Genomic DNA, 20,063 nt, shown 5'->3' with positions numbered 1-20,063 from the left:
CATAATTTTTTATTGTATGAATTATCCATGGAGATTGAAGTAGGTATTATTTCCCTCCACAGAGGGTTGGCCCTTTTGTCAGGCAGACAGAGTGAGAGACTCATTGTCTCAACTCAATAATTAATAAGCTGGATTGAGGTTGAAGTTAGGTTGCAGCTTTAATTAGATTCAGTCGACCTCTGATTTTAAATGGCTTAAAAGGGCATGATTTATGTTGTGTCTGTTGCAGGCTCCTTTAATGGGACTTGATGTCCTAAACCCTATGGAGTCCACTATGGGACTGCGGATTTGTACCCTGCTTTCAGGTCCTGACCCCTCCTTGAGCATGGTCCTTTGGGTTTTTTGGTTAAGAGTTTAGCAGGTCTCTATCTCCTCTAATCTGAAAGTTCTGCTTTTCAGAGGTTGTGAAAGTAACTCCTTTGTCTTTCATCCTACATGGGTTTAAAATACAGTAAATGTCTTAAGGAGGATTCTTACTATGTGTTTGTTGTAGGCCTCTCTACAGTATGGCTTGATTTCTAAACTCTGTGAGATTGTTGGAGATTTCATTTTGCTCGTTTGGGCCAACTGCTTAGCCTCTTGTACTGCCACAGCTCTCAGCAAATGTCTCATATGGCCATATGTTCAGACTCCTCTTCCTACCTGACATGTCAGTCCATGTGGTTGCCAAAACCTCAGCTGATTTCTCTTTCCTCTAGTAGAGTCCTCTACCTATGGCAAGACTGATCCTCAGATAATTCCCAGACTCAGAAAATACTCCCAGAGAAGCCAATAGCTGGCAATATTAGCTTTCCTGGGGGACTTGCCCCATACTGGAATTTTACTTACCTAGCCTTCCATAGATCTTTTATTTATTTAAAAGTATAATTTTTCTAATTCATCACTTTACTCCCAGATATTGCCATTGAGGGTGATGACTTGCCATCACTTATTGTATCCTCATGTATCTTATTATATCTTCTATATTCTAGAGAAAGAAATCTCCACTGCTGTTATTGTAAGAAATAATAAGCCTGACCTGTGTTTATCCTTGCATTTCTCAGAGTTCTGTGGCTGTTTTCTTATTTTTGTGCTCAAAATCAGGTCCCATGCATCCCTCTAACCAGGTTTCCTCATCTGTCAATTTCAACTTTGTTGCTGATGATCAAATGAGATTGCTACTCTTCCAGTGCCGAACTAAGAGATAATAGCTCTGCATCTCATATATGTAACAGGTCCACAGCATAGTGGAGATCTGCTATAATTTTTCACAACATGTTCTGATTGTTTGGGATAAAAGGTGTAATAAACACAAAGAATAACATGCAGCCATTGCACAAACCCAGAAGCATCCTCAGAGTACCTTTATACGCCTTGCCCACCTCTGCATGCTAGGGTGCATATCCACTATCACCCACAAGGGTACACCACTCATCATGATTATAGAATAGGATAAAGTGACCAGAGGGTCTCTCAGAGATGCAGGAAGTTTTCCATTACCTCTCTTAAGTCCCATCTCCTCAACCTTCATTTTTTATTCCAAGATTGACCACAATTTTCCAGGATAATTCACAGTGAATACACATATTGCCTACTGCCCTAACAATGTCATACAGTGGTCAGACCTTAGAACACTTGAACATTTCTGAAGTCTTTAGACATCAACAGTCCAGTTTGAATTTGGCTGTGTTCCTTCACTTCCTTTCTGGTCTCTCTTAATCAAAGGTTCAAAAAATTCAGCGTCAAGTACCAAAGTCACCTTATTATATGTTTAAACGTTTTAACTCTGTGTCATCTATTCTGCAGGGTACATAGGGAAATCATTAGTAATGGGAAAGCACAGTATTAAAACTGTGAGCTCAGGGTCAAGGTCAGATGCAGCCACCCTCTCCCACCATAAGAATTTGCTTCCAGTGCTAATTTCAGTGGTCCTGTGGTTAGTGAGTGGGCATGTACAGGCATATGTATGCATTTATGTTATGTATGCAAGTATTTGTAAATGAAGGTAGCATTTCCTACCAACATCGTACTTCATATGGGATCAATAAAGCAACTTCTATATATGTGAAACCAAGAAAGGGATAGAATTTATGTGTGTAAGAGAGTGTGTCTGTGTGTGCGTGTGGGGGGGTGGATAAAACTTCTGGTAATTTAAAAAATAACAGTTATAAAGTGGTGATATTTGAACAAAGTGTACAATTTGTATTATAATTTGGTTCAATCATAAACTTAATATAGAAGAAAAGGGTGTTTTAATTTTGAGTTCATTGCCCAATTGAATTATTCAGCCTTAGACAGAGACTATGAATTCCATGACTCAACACCAGAATAACACTGGGTCATGTGAAAAGGAATGGAAATATTCTAGATAAATGTAAGCTAGCACTTATATCTCTCATCAGGATTAACTGCACTGATGACTCTGTCAATCTTAGTTCTTTCCTCTGAAATATGTACCATTTCCAGGCATTGCACCCTCAATTTATTTTATCAGTATCCAATTGACACGGTTTCCAGTCCCATTAGTATCCCTGGAACAGGTAACCAGGACCTAGAAACCAGCTTCCATGAGGAACAGTTGAAGGAATGTGGATATTTTCTGTGTGGAATAAAGACTTCCAGAGAACATCATATATGTCTTTGTATATTTGAAGAACAGTCTTATGGAGGAAGATTAAAACAGACTTGAACCAATAAAAGGAAATTGTGAAAAGGCAGATTTCATTTACACAGAAATTTATCTGAAAGAGTTGTTAAAATGGACAAACTTACTTTTTCAGATAGTAAGCTCCCTGTCATTGTATGTGATAAGCAGAATCTAGACGTCCATCTCTGAGCATGACTGTTGAGGCTGTTCTTGTATTGGTTGGAGAAGTTACATTATGTATCTTCTCTAACTCTTTAGAATCTATGATTTTATATTTTAGTGGGATTGCATGTAACTACCTGTTTTTAAAGTAGTTTCTGATATTGTAAGACTTATTACTGGTTTGGCTTCGAAATTTTAAACTCATTAGTAAACCTTATAGCAAAAACAGGGCCTGATTCTCCCATTAGAAAATAAATAGAAAGAAAAAGACAGAATTCTTAGGCCCTTTCAAAAAATTATCTTGTGAATAAAATCGTTGTAGTTGTAGAAGAAATGTAAAGGTTAATGAACTTTCTACTAAAAGTCAGCACCACATCTACAACATATTTTAAAATCCCTCTGATTTTACCTCCAATTTTCTGAGAAGGCAGATTTCTGGGTTATATTAAACTCCTGCTGTTTGATCATGTACTGTTTTGTTCTCTATTAGAGATAAGCATTTTTTCCCATGTGAATATTCCTTCATTTATACTGAGCATATTTAAACTTGCAGAATCAATCTAACACCTTCAGATGAACTAATGAGCAAATAAAACAATTCCCCAGGCTTTTACGAGAAATGAATGGATTTGTCACAAACATATCTCAAACACCTTCACTTCAGCTGCATGTTCTTGTTATTGCCAGAAAAAATTAACACATTGGATTTTAAATCATGACTTTTATTTCCTTTGACTTGAGTATATTTAGAAAATAAAAATTCAACACTGTGGACAACTTTTTTTTTTTTTTTGGCAAAAAGATCTTAGTAAAACCTCTTAGCTGGTTAACTTTATAAGTGTGTATATATACATATATGTACACACACACAGACACACATATGTAAAACTGGTTTCTTAGGAAACCAATGGCATGGCTGAAAATCATGTCAATTAGATACTGATAAACTGAGGATGCAATGCCTGGAAACAGTAGGTACTTCAGAGGAAGGAACTAAGATTGACAGAGTCAGCAGTGTAATTGGTATCTGATAAGAGATGTAAAGTGCTAGCTCACATTTATCTAGAATATTTCCATTCCTTTTCACATAACCCATTTTATATATAAACACATAAAATATGTATTTGTAAGAAAAAAATTAAAACATGTCTGCTTACTCATCAATATCTCTAAGACACTGCTTGACAGTGTGAAAGGGATGGGTCTGTACTAGGTAAGTGTGAGTGAGCTTTATGGCTGAATGAATTCAAAAAGAGTTGATATGAACTTCACTAATTAGGAAATCTAAAACTATGTTAAAATGTTTTGTTTTTGTGGAAAGAACACTAATTGTACGGAGCCAAAGGCGTCTATGGCAATGTCTATTCTTTCCAGTTATATCCCCCACCTTCTCACCTTACTTCCTTCTACCAACTTCTGAAAATTAAGCTGAAAAGAAACAATTTTGAGAAAACAACATGGCATGGATGGCATGGTATGTTGAGTACTGTGGTATAATATGGATATCACAGATCCCAATTTTCAAGTATGATCCTAATTTTGTACAATTTCATTATTTTTAACCAAGATGATTCAATAAATATTGAATTAAGTGTGCTTTATTCTTATGAAAAATAATCAGAAATGAAGAATAACAAAAATACTGCTTACAATATATTACTGAGATTACTGAGAGGGAAATTTATGACCTTAAATAATAATTTTTTAAAAATTAAAAGGATAAAAATTAATGTCCTAGAAAGCCACCTTAATATGGTATTAAAAGGACAGAATAAATCCAAAAATCGCAGTAAGGATTTAATAAAGAGCAGAAATTAATGAAATTGAAAATAAAGATACAATAGAGTCAATTTCAAAAATTCATTATTTAAAAAGAATAATAAAATTTACAAATATCTAGCAAGATCAGGAAAAAAACAGGGCATGAGTAAATAATATTAATATACAAAGAGAACAGAATTATAGATACAGGAGAGATTAAATGATATAAACAACTTTTTGTCAAAAAATTTTAAAACAGAAAAAATTAATTCCTAGCAAAAAGATAAATTATATAAACTGATTCAAAAAAGAAATCGAGAAAACAAAGACATTTTGAAAAAGGAAATATAGGGGCAATCTTACTCATAAATGTAGATGTTAAAAAAAAAGAACCTCAAGCAAAAGAGGTATTCCCCGCTTTTCAAAAGTTCACTTTATGCCACTTTTGCTTTTACGAAAGGCCTAAACTAGTACCTCTTTTCACTAACTGAAAGAAATCTGAAAAGGATTTTGGCTTTTACGAAAAAAGAGGAAAATCGAGAAAAGAATTTTACGTTTGTTTTTCAGGGAGCCATCACAGAGGCAGCACACCCCCCCAGCAGGCAGAGTGGCACCACCAAGCTCCTTCCCCAGGATTACAGCCAACATCTCAGCATCAGGCTGCCATAGCTTGAACTGTGTCTGTGAGCATCTGTGCTTTATCTCAGTTTATTTTGTGTATCCATTAGCAAGATGTGTCCTAAGGTAATTGTTTCTTTGCTTTACCCCTTTTGGCTTACGAAAAATTTCACAGGAATGCTCTACTTTCACATAGTGGGGGAAGCCTGAATTAGCAAACCAAGTTTACCAATGCACAAAAATGATCAAGTTGAGTTCTTCCCAAGAATACAACAGCAGTTTGACATTAGAAAATCTCCTACAATTTATTAATGTAATTCAGCACATTAACAGATTGAAGAAGTAAATCCATTATAGTCATTTCAAAAATGTTGAAACAAATCCCCAAATTAAAAATCCATTCAAGAAAGAGATTAAGAGAAAACTAGGAACAGATGGGAACTTTCTTAAAACCTGATATACGGTATCTACCCAAGATGCAGAGCAACAATTCTACTCATGGCAAACATGAAAATATTCCTTTTAATATTAGAGATGCTGCTATCGGTTTTTCTATTCAAAATCAAACAGAAGTCCTCGCTCAGAAAGTATGGCAAGAAAAAAAAGAAGAAAAAAACGTATGTATTAGTTTGAAAGATATGTGTCTTTATTTACATATAAGACAGATATGATTGTCTTCATTCAAAGCCCCCCAAACCCTATAAATAATGAAACTGAAGGTAATTTAGGAAGGTTGCTGAATATGGGATCAAAATCCCACAAGGACATTTCTATACAACAACAGGGAATAATTAACAAAACCCAGCATCACTATTTAATATTCAGAAAAGGGGGCTATTATTTGAAGAAAGACATGAACCCTTTGTAACACATGATAAGAGGTAGATTCTAGATAAAGACATAAATGAGAAAGGTTTTTTAATATTAACTTCATAGTTTTACCTAAGCAGAAACCTTTGTGACCTAGGAATGGGTAAGAACTTCTTAAAACTTCAAAACACAATGACAATGCAAACTTAAGGTGGATTTAATTACGTTAAAGTTCAGAATTTTTTTCAGTGAAGGACACCATGGATAAACTTAATATACAGATAACAAAATGGGATAAGAGATTTATAGTGTTTAAAGCAGACAATGGATTAATATCTAGAATATACAAGAAATTCTGTAAAACTGATAAGGGCAGAAACCCCCTTAGAAAAATTAGAAAAGCAGTTACAGAAGAGGAATCCGAAAGATTGATGAGCATTTGTAGGGATCTTAAACTACTAGAGATCAGATAAAAGCAAATTAAATCAATACTGAGCGTTCCTAATTCCCATTCTCTGTCAACGCTTGTCATTTTCCATAGTTCTAATTTCCTCCAACCCTCATGCACTGTTAATAGGTATCTATACTGGTCATTTGGGGGAACTGTTGGCATTATTTAGTCAAATTAAGTATATTCATATTCTGTGACCCAGACATTCTGCTCCTGAGTCTATAGGCCAAATAAATTTTGACAAGGTCCACATTAGGATATTCATTAGTATTACATGTAGTGGCAGGGAGTTGGAGGTATTCTGTGTTCCAGTCAGTGAATAGTTGGATAAAATGTGGTAGATGCACACCTTAGGAGAACATTATTTAGAACCCACAGATTATAAATACACATAGCCACCCAGATGCATCTAAAAGCTTAGTGCTAGATGAAAAAGATAAGAAACAGTGCAAGATATAATGACACCATTCCTGTAAATTAAAATATACGCACAGAAAACAATAAACATAATTTAAGAAAACAATAAAAAAGATACAGATTAAATAAACTCAACATAATGGAAAGTAGGATATGAGGATAAAAGGAAACAGATGAGTGTGTGGACTGGTGATGATGGTAGCCGCTAATTAAGAAGTGGGACTGGAGCAACTATATGCACTCAAGGTTCAGAGGAGGAGAAAAGAGGATGACAACATAGCAAATACATGTGAATAAATCTCACCAAAAGACGTATAAAACATTTGTAAAGGAAATTATCACATTTTATTAGAGACATTAAAGATTTAGGAGATCTAAATAAAAGAAGAGAAAAACCAATTAGTGGATGGGGAAAGTGATTATTAGGATGTCAATTCTCCCCACATTGACTCATGCATTGAATAGGAACTTCCTTCCTTAATCCAACATGGTTTTCATGGAACTTGACAAGATGATTCTAAAATTCAAAGAGCCAAAAAGAAAAAGAAAAAGAAAAAAAAAAAGGCCAAGACACTCATGCAGCAAAACAAGTTTGAAGGGAGATATCAAAACTTCTTACAAGGCTCCAGTAATTGAGACAGTATGGTATTGGCACAGGATTTGACATATAGACCAAAGGAACCAAATAAAGACCTCAGAAATAGACTCACACAAATGGAAATTTAAAATATAACAGATTAGCACTGTGAATCAGTGGGGGAAATAATGAATTATTTTCAGTAAATGGTGGTTGGAAAAAATTAAATAGGAAAAAATCCCAAAGTGACTGGATCCCTACCCTATAACACAACCCCCCCTCCAAAACCCAGAAAATATCAACAACACAAATCATTTCCAAAATATTTGAAATATAAATATTTGAAAAATAAAATATTTTTTAAAAATATTTGAAAAATACACAGGAAAATATCTTTATGACATTGGGGATAGAGAAGAATTTCTTAAGGCAGATAATACATGCCAGAAAGACGATAAAGAAAATGAAGAACTACAATTCAATAAAAGATATCATAGAGTGAAAGGACAAACCACAAATGGGAGAAGATAGCTGCCATTCATATAATTAAAAAAGGAGTCAGCAGAAAATAATTTAAAACTATCAAAAATCAACAAGAAAAATGCAATCAATAGGAAAATGGACAAAATTTGTAAAGGAATTTCACAGATGAAGAAATTCTATAACTAATACACATATAAAGTTATTTTCAATCCCCATTGGTAATTAGAGAAAGTGAAATTAAATCCCCAATGAGATATCATTTTATACCTATCAGACTGGCAAAATCTAAAGGACTGAAAACATCAAATGTGGTAAACAAAGTTGGTGATAGATCAGCAGTCATTTAGGATTATGGTTTGGTTTAGGTAGTCAAATTAAAGATGTGTTTTTCTTATGACCCAGCTGTTTGCTACTGGCATTTATTCTAGAGGAACTCTTCTGCTCCAGGAGAGATGAAAATAATATTTACAGCAGTGTTGTTTATAAACAAAAAATGGAATAACTCAGTTGTTCATCAACAGGAGAATAGATAAATTGTACCGTATTCACATAGTGGGTGATAGTATAGCAGTAAAAATAAATGAATGTGGCTACGCTCACTGAAAAGACAAATGCAAGGAACATAATGCTGAGTGAAAAAGCAAATATAGAATACATACATTGTTACCCCAGCAAAAGTTCAAAGACAAGCAAAATTAAATAACATTGATTAAGTATACATATGTATACTTACTTGTGCAAAGAAATGATAAATACAAAATTCAGGGGAGGCAGGAAGCAAACAAAGAAGAAGTACAGAAGGTGCTTCAGTAATACTGGTAATTGAGTCTGGTTTGTGATTAAAATCCTATGTGTGGCTTTTCAGGCCTGACCATAGGCAATTATGGAGGCTTTACCTGGTAGGCATCACAGAAGAAAGCTGCCCTCCCCACACCAGACTTGGTGTAAAGCCAGTGCATTACAATCTCTGAAGGAGCTGCAATCAAGGTCTCAGGCCCCTGGCCTGTGATGCTCTTTCATATATTTACATTCCTCAGCACCTGCATTCCTGGGTCCTTTATCTGAGGGCTTGGGCAGAGGGCTTCTTCTGGACCTCTGCTGAGACCTCTTCAGAGGGGTATTAGGGAGAAACCTTAAAGATACTTTTCCCCACTCTGAATTAGTACCCAGTACTTTTCCACTCCTAGTCTTCCCTTCTCCCCAGCCCCCAAAAAAACCCCAACACACACACATATACACCCTTCAGGGCCCGTAAAAGTGCCAAGGCCTTTTGTTCGGGGCCTCCTCAACAATAAGATTACCCCCACATCTGTCCTGGTCCACCTGACCCTGGACCAGTGCACTGTTCCATGGGGGAAAATAGAATACTGGGGGTGCGGGGTTGGCATTTCCTCCGGTTTTACATTCTTGTTTACACGACTGTACCAAGTGATTAAAGGCTTTACTCTTTCAGTTTGGGCTGAGCCTTGCTTAGCATAGCTGAGCTCTTGATAGTAATATATTGCTTAGGTTAGGTTGTATAATAAAGCTACCTTGAACCTCCTCCATAAAAACTTATAAAAAGTTAAAGTTCTGTGGGACTTCTATGGGGAGGACAAATAAGATGAAATCACAAAGAAGCAAATATTTAATTTATAGCTTCAGTACCCCAGAGTACAAAAAGACAAAGGATATTGAGGGGTTATCAGAAAAGTGACTCATTCTTTTTAAAATGTGGGTATAGAGTAGAAGGTAGGATACAAAGGAATCTTTTAAAGCACATAATTCATATAATAAATTTTCTCTTCTTTGGTATGAAATCCTTTAAGTAAGACTGAATTTCACATTATATTTTGGGCTAAATGTAATATATTTTAAAATGGATCTATACCAAATCTATGGACAATAGGTTTCTATAGTTACTTACCACTTTATAAAACAGTATGTGCTTATAAAACGTCTTTAAACTAACTTTCTTCATTCAAACTACTGTATAAAGTTATATTTGTCCTTAAACTACTTTCTTCAAACCTTGAGGATTTTGTAATTCAATTTATCTTTTGCCTCAACCATACAAGGCTCTGTTTTTACCTCCTTTTGGTTTACATCATTGCTGTACTGATCTTATTGGTCTTCTTATGTAGAAGTCCCTCTTGTTCCCTGAAGATCAGAGGTCCCCATATCTGAGCTTCTCCAAACAGACCCCCCAAAAACATCATAAGGGTAAATACTAAAACTGCACAGTAGTCCATGTTCTGACAGACCATGGTTTTATAAAATACGAAATTATATTTTATGTTTATAATGTCTGATCATTACACATAACAAATTCTCAAAGGTGAAAAAGGTATTAGAGATTGCCTTGCCCTAATTTGATAATTCCTTATATCTATATAGTACAATTAGTTATAATTTAGAATGTGCTTTCACATCAGCTCATTTGATCCTTGTAACTATATTAATTAGGAATATATAATTATTACCATCTTACAGATCAGAAACAAACAAAAGAAGAGGTTTCTATGATATCCCTGAGGTCATACATTTAGTTAGACATGAACTCAGAAATAAGTACTCCTTGTCCATTGTACAAGCATGAGACACTCTACACTAAAGCACAGACACTTTCTACTTGTCCTAATAAACTTGTGGGACAACTTGTAAAATATTAAAATAAAATAGTATGAAAGTGAAACACTTCCAAACTCATTCTATGAGGCCACCATCACCCTGATACCAAAACCAGACAAAGATACCAGAAAAAAAAGAAAATTACAGGTCAACATCACTGATGAACACAGATGCAAAAATCCTCAACAAAATACTAGCAAACTGACTCCAACAATACATTAAGAGCCAGAGCAATCCTGAGAAAGAAAAATGGAGCTGGAGGAATCAGACTCCCTGACTTCAGCCTGTACTACAAAGCTACAGTAATCAAAACAGCATGGTACTGGCAAAAATACATAAATATAGATCAATGGAACAGGATAGAATGCCCAGAAATAAACCCACCCACTTATGGTCAATTAATCTATGAGAAAGTGGGCAACAACATACAATGGAGAAAAGACAGTCTCTTCAGTAAGTGGTGCTGGGAAAACTGGACAGCTACATGTAAAAGAATGAAATTAGAACATTCTCTAACACCATATACAAAAATAAACTCAAAATGGATTAAAGACCTAAATGTAAGACCAGATACTATAAAAGTCCCAGAGGAAAGCATAGGCAGAACACTCTTTGACATAAACTACAGCAATATTTTTTGGGGACCCATCTCCTAGAGTAATGGAAATAAAAGCAAAAATAAACAAATGGGACCTAATTAAACTCAAAAGCTTTTGCACAGCAAAAAAGACCACAAACAGAACAGAAAGGCAGCCTACGGAATGGGAGAAAATATTTGCAAATGATGTGACCAACAAGGGATTAATTTCCAAAATATACACACAGCTCAATATAAAAAAAAAACAACCCAATCAAAAAATGGGCAGAAGACCTAAACAGACATTTCTACAAAGAAGACATACAGATGGCTAATAGGCACATAAAAAATGTTCAACATGGCTAATTATTAGAGAAATACAAATCAAAACTACAATGAGGTATCACCTCACATCAAAAAATCTACAGATAATAAATGCTGGAGAGGGTGTAGAGAAAAAGGAACCCCCCTACACTGTTGGTGGGAATGTAAATTGGTACAGTCACTATAGAGAACAGTATGGAGGTTCCTTAAAAAACTAAAAATAGAGTTACCATATGATCCTGTAATCCCACTCTTGGTCATATATCTGGAGCAAACTCTAATTCAAAAAGATACATGCACCCCTATGTTCATAGCAGCGCTATTTACAATAGCCAAGACATGGGAACAACCTAAATGTCCACTGACAGATGAATGGATAAAGATGTGGGGTGTGTGTGTGTATATATATATATCTATATCTATGAATGATGGAATATTACCCAACCATAAAAAAGAATGAAATAATGGCATTTGCAGCAGCCTGGATGGACCCAGAGATTATCGTAGTAAGTGAAGTAAGACAGACAAAGACAAATATCATATGATATCACTTATATGTGGAATCTTAAAAAAAAAGATACAAATGAACTTACTTACAAGACAGAAATAGACCCATGACATAGAAAACAAACGTATGGTTACCAAAGGGGAAAGGGCCAGGGAAGGGATAAATTAAGAGTTTGGGATTAACATACACATACTACTATATATAAAATAGATACGAACAAGGACCTACTGTATAGCACAGGGAACTAGACTTAATATCTTGTAATAACCTATAAGGGAAAAGAATCTGAAAAAGAATATATATATATATATATATATATATGTATATACATACATATTTAAAACTGAATTACTCTGCTGTACACCTGAAACTAACATGGCATGGTAAATCAACTATACTTCAATAAAAGAGAAATAATTTATTAAAATATAACTGAGATTAGAACCAATAAAATTAAATGAACTTAAATTATGATAATGAGTTGTTCAAAACCTTTATAAGGAATACCAATGCTTTTGTCAAATATAGCTTTTGTCAAATCTGTTACTTTTGAGTTCATTATCTACATATTAAACATTATTGACTTCAAGGCAAAGTAAATTTAATCATGAGTTTTTCTCAGATTTTGCTCTTACTGTATAGTCTCCATTTTTTTCATATGTACACCTGTAGCTTTCAGTAAGAGGATACTTAGCAAAATCCTTACTTAAAATTGACCAGTGCAGAAATATTTTTCTACTAATATATCTAAGGCAGAAAGCAAACAGCTGTAAAAAAGACCTTGGACAATGTTACCAGACTTTTTTTTCTTTTCTTCCTTTTTTTTTGCATTAGCTTCCTTACCTCCAAAAAGATGGAATGCTTTTCTGCGGCTTGGTAGGGGCCACTTTGCAGAGCTGGATTTCTGAAAGCTTTGTTTTCTTTTCAAATATTCTTTAGTAAAGAATGTTTTTGTGGCATTGTTCAGTTCTAGAGTAAAGCAAAAGAAAATAGTATTTTTAAACATTAATTTGAGTAAAATGGCAAGAACCTGAAAATTGGTTGTTGTAGTACTTTGATAATAAATTCAGATCTCTTTAAGACAGTGAAGACAAAAGTAGAGTCAACTTTTTTTTTAACCCAAGCAAACCTAACTCCTCCGAATTTGATGAAACTCTGATATGCCTACAGATATGCCTACACATAGAACACACACCTACTGAGCAGCTCCTACGTCAGATACTACACCAGATATGGAGAACACAGTGATGAATGAGACATAGCCCCGCCCTTAAGAAGACTGCAGTCTAAAAGATGGAAATAAACAGGTAGACCAAAAAAAGGGGGGAAACGTGTTATGGGTGTAGCAATAGAATAAATAGAGTGTAATCATGGCTCAGGAGTGATAATGAAAAGGAAAAATCCTTAGAACTTTTTACATCATAGTCTCTTTACTTCATTCCATATGTGATGGGTTGACCATTTAGATGCTAATGCTGCTGATATGAAGAAGTTTAAAAAATGTAGAAATAAATTCTCAACCTTTCAGAAACTTATTGAGTTAAAGAGAAAAGGAAAATATTCATTTGAAATAAACAAATACCAATCAAAGATCACATATGATGACATTCACTTTATTTTTAAAATTTTATTTATTTATTTATTTATTTAGGCTGTGCCGGGTCTTAGCTGCACCATGCAGGATCTTTTAGTTACGGCATGTGGGCTCTTAGTTGTGGTCCAGTGGGTAAGACTCTGCGCTCCCAATGCAGGGGTTTGCTCTCTGGTGGGGGAACTAGATCCCACATACATTCACTTTAAATAAGAGTCTCTAGATACGAGCCAGGGAAAGCAAGGCATGATCCGAGTTGAACTGTTCGATGGAGTTCTTCTCAGGGAGGCCAGTGTAGAGCTGGTTACTAACTGAGAAATGAAGTAGTCTTTCCATCAATGGTGCCCTCTTACTTTCATCCCACAATTATTCCTGTACTATCTTCTCTGTTTCCATCCTTCAGGCTTTGAGCTTCTTCTCAAACCAGTTACATCAAATTATCTCTATTTTTCCTAATTACTCCCCAGAATTGATTCTTTCCTTAAGCAATTCACAGGGAAAACAGATTCTCAAAGTTTACATTTAACAGCAAAAGAAACAATGTAAAAAACAGACCACTCCAAGCAAGGGAGGTTAAGTATTAAACCCCCAACTCTGTTTAACTCCCTTCCCCATTCTACACCCAAGGGCCAGTAATTAAAGCACACAAGATAGAGAAAAAGTAATTTCATAGTCTGTGTACTCATTGTGTATGTTGGAGGTTGTTATGGCTAGTGAATGTTTTATCCTTCATATGTTTAATAGTTAAATCATTTCAGATCAGATATTCTCACAGTGTTTTCTGCAGCAGTGCACAGTTGTTTTATCAATGTCCACTCTGCCCACTGCCTGTGAACAGCCCCTTAGTATAAGATGGTCATGACACTACTACCTGGTTAAAAGGACTCATCAGTGTCATTCATACTGATGAAGAGAATGGAAGAGATTATCAAATGACTTATAACACATTCACTTATAGTAACAATTCTTGCAGGGCTTATTCTTAAGCTGTAATTCAGGGTATTTTCTGAGAAATTAAACATCCTATAAGTGGTATTGTATTAACAATTAACTCTTGGGCAAATTGACTCACAACTTCCTAAATGCCTTTAAAAATAAGACCAGTGTCATGGGTAAATGATTTCATGTGGGAGATAATATAAACCAAGGGGAAGAGTTTGCAACTCAAGAATTCTTATTCCCCTCCTTTCTCTTTCTCCTCTCCACCTCCTCCTTCTTCTGGAGAGCTTGTAGCCATGCTCTAAAATGATGCAAAACCAGAGGATGTCACTGCACTGCCCTCTCTTAAAATGAAAACTTATTTGGAAGTGTAATTGATTTCAGTAAACCAGATCAAAAAGACATTCTTGTAAGAGTCGGCCAATAACTGCAGTTTTGAAAGCTGGTCACAAATCAAACTTCTCTTAGAGGGTAGATGAGAGAGGTAAAAGTAATAATGATAACTGTGATATTTTTGTTATCCAGCTTCGAGGAACTTATTACACAATGCACTTTTAACCTATGTAACAAACCCATGTGATTAATGCACCAAAGAAAAAAAGGGTTCATAAAAATATTTATAATACCTACAAAAATTATGATCAGAGAAATTACTTTACTAAAATGTGCAAAATGAGATGGGAGATGTACCTACAACATTTTGTTGAACTTAAATACGTGGGTCCATAACATAGTCTTATGAGATGTTGGAAGATTTTATTTATTACACTGATCTGAAAGGCCTTTGGAGAAGAGAGGACCTAGAAGCCCTTGTCCCTCCATTTCTGGGGCAAACAAGAACTGGGTTCTAATGCTTCTTAACTGTGGCACCTTTCATAAGTTGTTGAACTTCTCTTTGTACTCACTTTCTACCCTATCTCTGGCAAACATTTATTTTGCAATAGCTATGTGCCTAGCACTTTACTGGTCTAGCTAGAAATATAGAAATTAATTAAATTCCTGTCTGCTGGGCATTGTACTAGATCACTGATTCCAAAATACGTGTCTGGAGCCTGGCTATGCATCAAAATTGCTGAGGGCACTTGTTAAAAAGACAAATTCTAGGACCTTGCCCAGATATTACTGAAGCAGAATTGCTGTGGATGTGACCTAGGAGTCTGTGCTTTCTACAGGCTCCTTGGGTGATTCTGATGCACAGTCAAATTTGATAACCACTGGATGAAATGACCTTAAATCCTTTTCTGTTCTAAAATTACCTGAATTTATTTAAATAGGTTAAACCTTATCTCACTCTGCTATAAACTGTACAAACCTTACCCAAGGATGTTGTTCTTTCTATAGAACAGTGTTGCTTCATTCTAGTGGCATTTGAACTTGGAACTCCAGGATTTTGCAACAAATAAAATATTCAGTACTACCTTTCTCAGAATTATTTGGAGGAAGCACTAAGAAAAATCTGAAGGCAGACCAAGATGTAGGGCTCGGAGTAAAATGTGATAAAAACTACCTTTATCTCCTCCTTTGCCAACCCTACCTCTTAGGGAGTAGAGGCTTCTTATTACAATGCACATTATAATGTATTAGATGTAATCAATATTTCATATCATTCAATATGCTAGAAAAAGACAAAACCCTGAATGTCCTGGAAAGATTCTAAAGTCTACTCAAATGGTACATTTAGTTAATGTGGTGGCAGTACCAGTGGAGACAGCAGCATCTTTGCGTGACACTATCATAGAAATAGTAAGTAAGTGTTAAGATAAAAGTTCCAGTCTTCTTGACTTGGCTGAATGCAGGAGTCAATCACCAACTACATAAAAACATAATTCACATTATTACAGGGTATATTACCATGAGTTTCACTGTATCATATCATAAAGAATAAAATAAGAACAACCACATACACAGCACAATTTTGAACTACAGGCAGTACCAATAGGGTAGTGTAACTCTGATTTCTGCTTTTTGCTTAAAAATGGGCAATTTTATGTTTAAACAACTAATTATAATTAAGCAAATATTTGTTAGTAATAGTTTTAAGCATTCTGCTAAGTATAAGAGTTAAAACTATGAAACAGGCATAGTACCTGCATTAAATCCTATCTAGTAAATAGGTAACCATTAAGTTATGAGGTAAGTGCCATGATAGGGTTAATTCAGGCCTTAGGGTCCTATTAAGGAGGGGAATATAATAAGAGTATTACTATAAATACAGGGCACAGTCATTTAGATAGACCCAGTGGTATTATGTTCTAATTTAAAAGGCTAGGATATATGTGTCCACCCATCTCATTTAGATTATTAAAGGCCTTGTTTACCTACTTAAAATTATGTCTCATTATTATGAAAGCTTTTTTTTCCCCACAATTCCCTTCTGAGTCCTATGTTGTTTGATACATAATATTTCATTTTTCACAAAGATGCAACTTGCAAAAAGATGATTTGACAAAAAGAAATTTGTAGCATGTTTTAATAAAAGTTAAAGAAAAAGACTATTTCTCCAAGAGTTTTGCATTATATATGTAGAATGAGCCCTGATTTTGAGTGGAAATCCAACTTTCCTTCATTTCAACAGGCACTGGACATGCTTGTTCACAGGCATTATTTGGTTCCAGGAGATTAATGTACAATAAAGGACATTTGCAAGGAATAGACAAGATTGGGAATCAAGAGTCCCAATCAGTGGGCATTTGTATAAAAAGGGAGATTTCTAACAAAACAATCTTTACCAGCTGATGCTTAACCCTTATTTTTTAAACATAGCTTTTAGTTTAACCTTTTGTGAGATGATCTTTAGAACTTTTAGATTAGTCTCATCTCACTCTTATTCTTTAACATATTGATGTATATGTTTATATATTTAATATGATGAATAGTAATTTTTCAAGAATATACAATCTAAGATAGTTTTCTTTGTATTGTTTTACAGCAGCAGGAGTAAAACTGAGTGAGGATGCTGCTTCAAGGGGATCTGAGATCTTTCCCTTACACAGGAACAGAGAAGGGCTAATATATTGACATTTGAGCTCACTTCACTAGATATCAATGAAAATCTATAAACTATCTTAAATCTGTCTTCAGGGTTTCAAGGGCAATGCTTGATCTGCACTTCTGCAAGAGGGGCAAGAAAGTCTCACTTGTAAGGGACCCTAACTCTCCTAGTGGAACTCATTTTATACCCATGTGAGCACCCAGAAAGGTTCATCTATGAGGGAAACACTACCAGTTAGAGAAAACTGGAGTCTGCTATTACAGCTTGTATTTAACAAAATATGACTACTTTGACTCAAAGAAATATGAGTAAGATAAGCCTCAGAACCAACTCTTCAGACCTGGCAGGTTCTCACCCTAGGGCGGCTGCAAGGTCTCCTAGTAACTGCATGTCCTATGTGATTTGGTAGCAAGAGGAACTCTGAATGTTGGGAAAGAGAGACCAACGAGGAATATCTCATTAATACTGATGAATATTTATCTATGTATCCTCTGAATATAAATTTTAACCTGATTTTCTTACCCTTTCCTAGTGAACTGTTCAAAGTTAAAATCTAGTTAGGAAGTTCCATTCTCCAGCTAAATATGTAGCCTGATGACAGAGGCACATACAACAGGGACCAAACCAAACCAAAAACAAAAATTCTATATTTGACACTTTGTCAAAGTGGAGCTATGGATTTTACAATACACAAGTCATTACAGAATGTAATTTATGCTTAACTGCTGTTAATATTTAGGAGTTCCTATTTCATTAGGTAGATAAACTATAGTTAAAATTTTATCCATTTTAATGTAATAATTCCACTTAATATTTGGTACTGCAATATTTTATACCCATAATTTTTATACCTGAATAGGAAAAGAGTTACAAATACTTTAACCCTTTGGCCCAGGAGAAATCTGCTAGTACTATAAGAACTTCTTAGGTTAGAGAATTTATCCAAGCTTTCATCTCAGCCACCTTGTGTTTAAGTTGTGCTTATTGATGTCCTTTAAGACTCTGGAGCATTAAGAATTATTTCAGTAACTGTTTCATTACCCAAGAATAACTAGTTTACCCTCTGTTAGAGGAATAATAAGGCCAAGAGGAGATCTACTAAATTAAGCCCAATTCAACCATAACCTTTATTGTGCTCTTAGTATGATAAAGACAAAATGCTAAGTACTTTGTACTGTTATGATGTATACTGTTATTATTTTGTATTTAAAGTTACACTTCAAGATTTAGAAAAAGGCTTTTGAAAGCCTATGGATAGGGATATACTAGTGGATCTTCAAAGCAGATAGTCGGAAGCAGCCGCATAGCACAGGGAGATCAGCTTGGTGCTTTGTGACCGCCTAGAGGGGTGGGATAGGAAGGGTAGGAGGGAGATGCAAGAGGGAGGAGATATGGGGATATATGTATATGTATAGCTGATTCAATTTGTTATAAAGCAGAAACTAACACACCATCGTAAAGCAATTATACTCCAATAAAGATGTTAAAAAAAAAAAAAGGTTATCACAGCATCCATTCTCGGCTTCAAAGAATCCATGATTCTCTGTCTTCTGTATGAAAAGAAACAGGACTCCATCCTCCCTGCCCACCATCATATTTAATGCTGCACCTCAGTTTACTTATTTATTTTTAAAAACTGTCAAAGTAACACATGCCCATGGTTTGAAAAGATCCAAATGATGTTAAAGGGCTTAAAAAACCAAAACCAAAACCAAAACAACAATGAAGATCTATTCCACTCCCTCTATCTCTAGCTCCACTCACAATCCCCAGGGACTGTTTTAAATATTCCTGTTTTCAAGCTTTTTTCTGGAGATTAACCTCCATAAGTGCAAGGCAGTGTTTTTCAACACTTGGTTTGCAAACCACTAGCCAGATGTGAAAGGATTTAGGGTGAAATTGAATGAAAAATTTTTAAATTTTCATAGTTACCTATTTATTTTAATGTATATTAGAAGAAGTGTATAAACTAGAACATCAAATACATAAATTCACAAATAAATTGTTAAGGATAAGGCTAAAATAAGTATTTTTTAAAAAAAACATGTGTCGATATGAAGAAAACCCTTAAGTAAAAAAATAATTCTGGTGGTATGTGGATACAGTAAAAATTGTAAAGGTGGTAGGAAAATGACAGAAATTTGAGAAACACTGCTCTAATCATTATGCTTATTTTTCTATTTCTTTTTTATAATAAAATATTTTTTCCATATATTAAAGCACAAGAGTGACTACACTAAAAGACATCATGAAATAGATACTCCTATTGATAAAGAATGAGTTTGTAAATATATACCATGGAATACTACTCAGCCATAAAAAAGAACAAAATAGTGCCATTTGCAGCAACATGGATGCAACCAGAGATTATAATACTAAGTGAAGTAAGTCAGAAAGAGAAAGACAAATACCATATGATATCACTTATATATGCAATCTAAAACATGGTACAAATGAACCTATCTGCAAAACAGAAACAGACTCACAGACATAGAGAACAGACTTGCAGTTGCCAAGGGGGAGGGGGGTGGAGGAGGGAACGACTGGGAGTTTGGGATTAGCAGATATAAAGTATTATATATAGGATGGATAAACAACAAGGTCCTAGTATATAGCA

At 34.9% G+C, this 20,063-nt stretch overlaps 1 protein-coding gene across 5 annotated transcripts in view; it reads right to left on the bottom strand.

Moving 5' to 3' along the window:
* RNF180 (ring finger protein 180) overlaps positions 1-20,063 on the bottom strand; it is a 294,055-nt gene that overhangs the window by 45,473 nt on the left and 228,519 nt on the right. For all 5 annotated transcript variants that reach the window (XM_057541793.1, XM_057541792.1, XM_057541791.1 and 2 more), the window contains one exon: positions 12,768-12,893. In XM_057541793.1, coding sequence (XP_057397776.1) covers positions 12,768-12,893 — 126 coding nt within the window. The remainder of the gene's footprint in view (positions 1-12,767; positions 12,894-20,063) is intronic.

This window comes from Balaenoptera acutorostrata, chromosome 2, assembly GCF_949987535.1.
Source record: "Balaenoptera acutorostrata chromosome 2, mBalAcu1.1, whole genome shotgun sequence".
Taxonomy (NCBI): domain Eukaryota; kingdom Metazoa; phylum Chordata; class Mammalia; order Artiodactyla; family Balaenopteridae; genus Balaenoptera; species Balaenoptera acutorostrata.
Note: the sequence above shows the minus strand (reverse complement) of the source record. Positions and strands in the feature narration are given on the sequence as shown.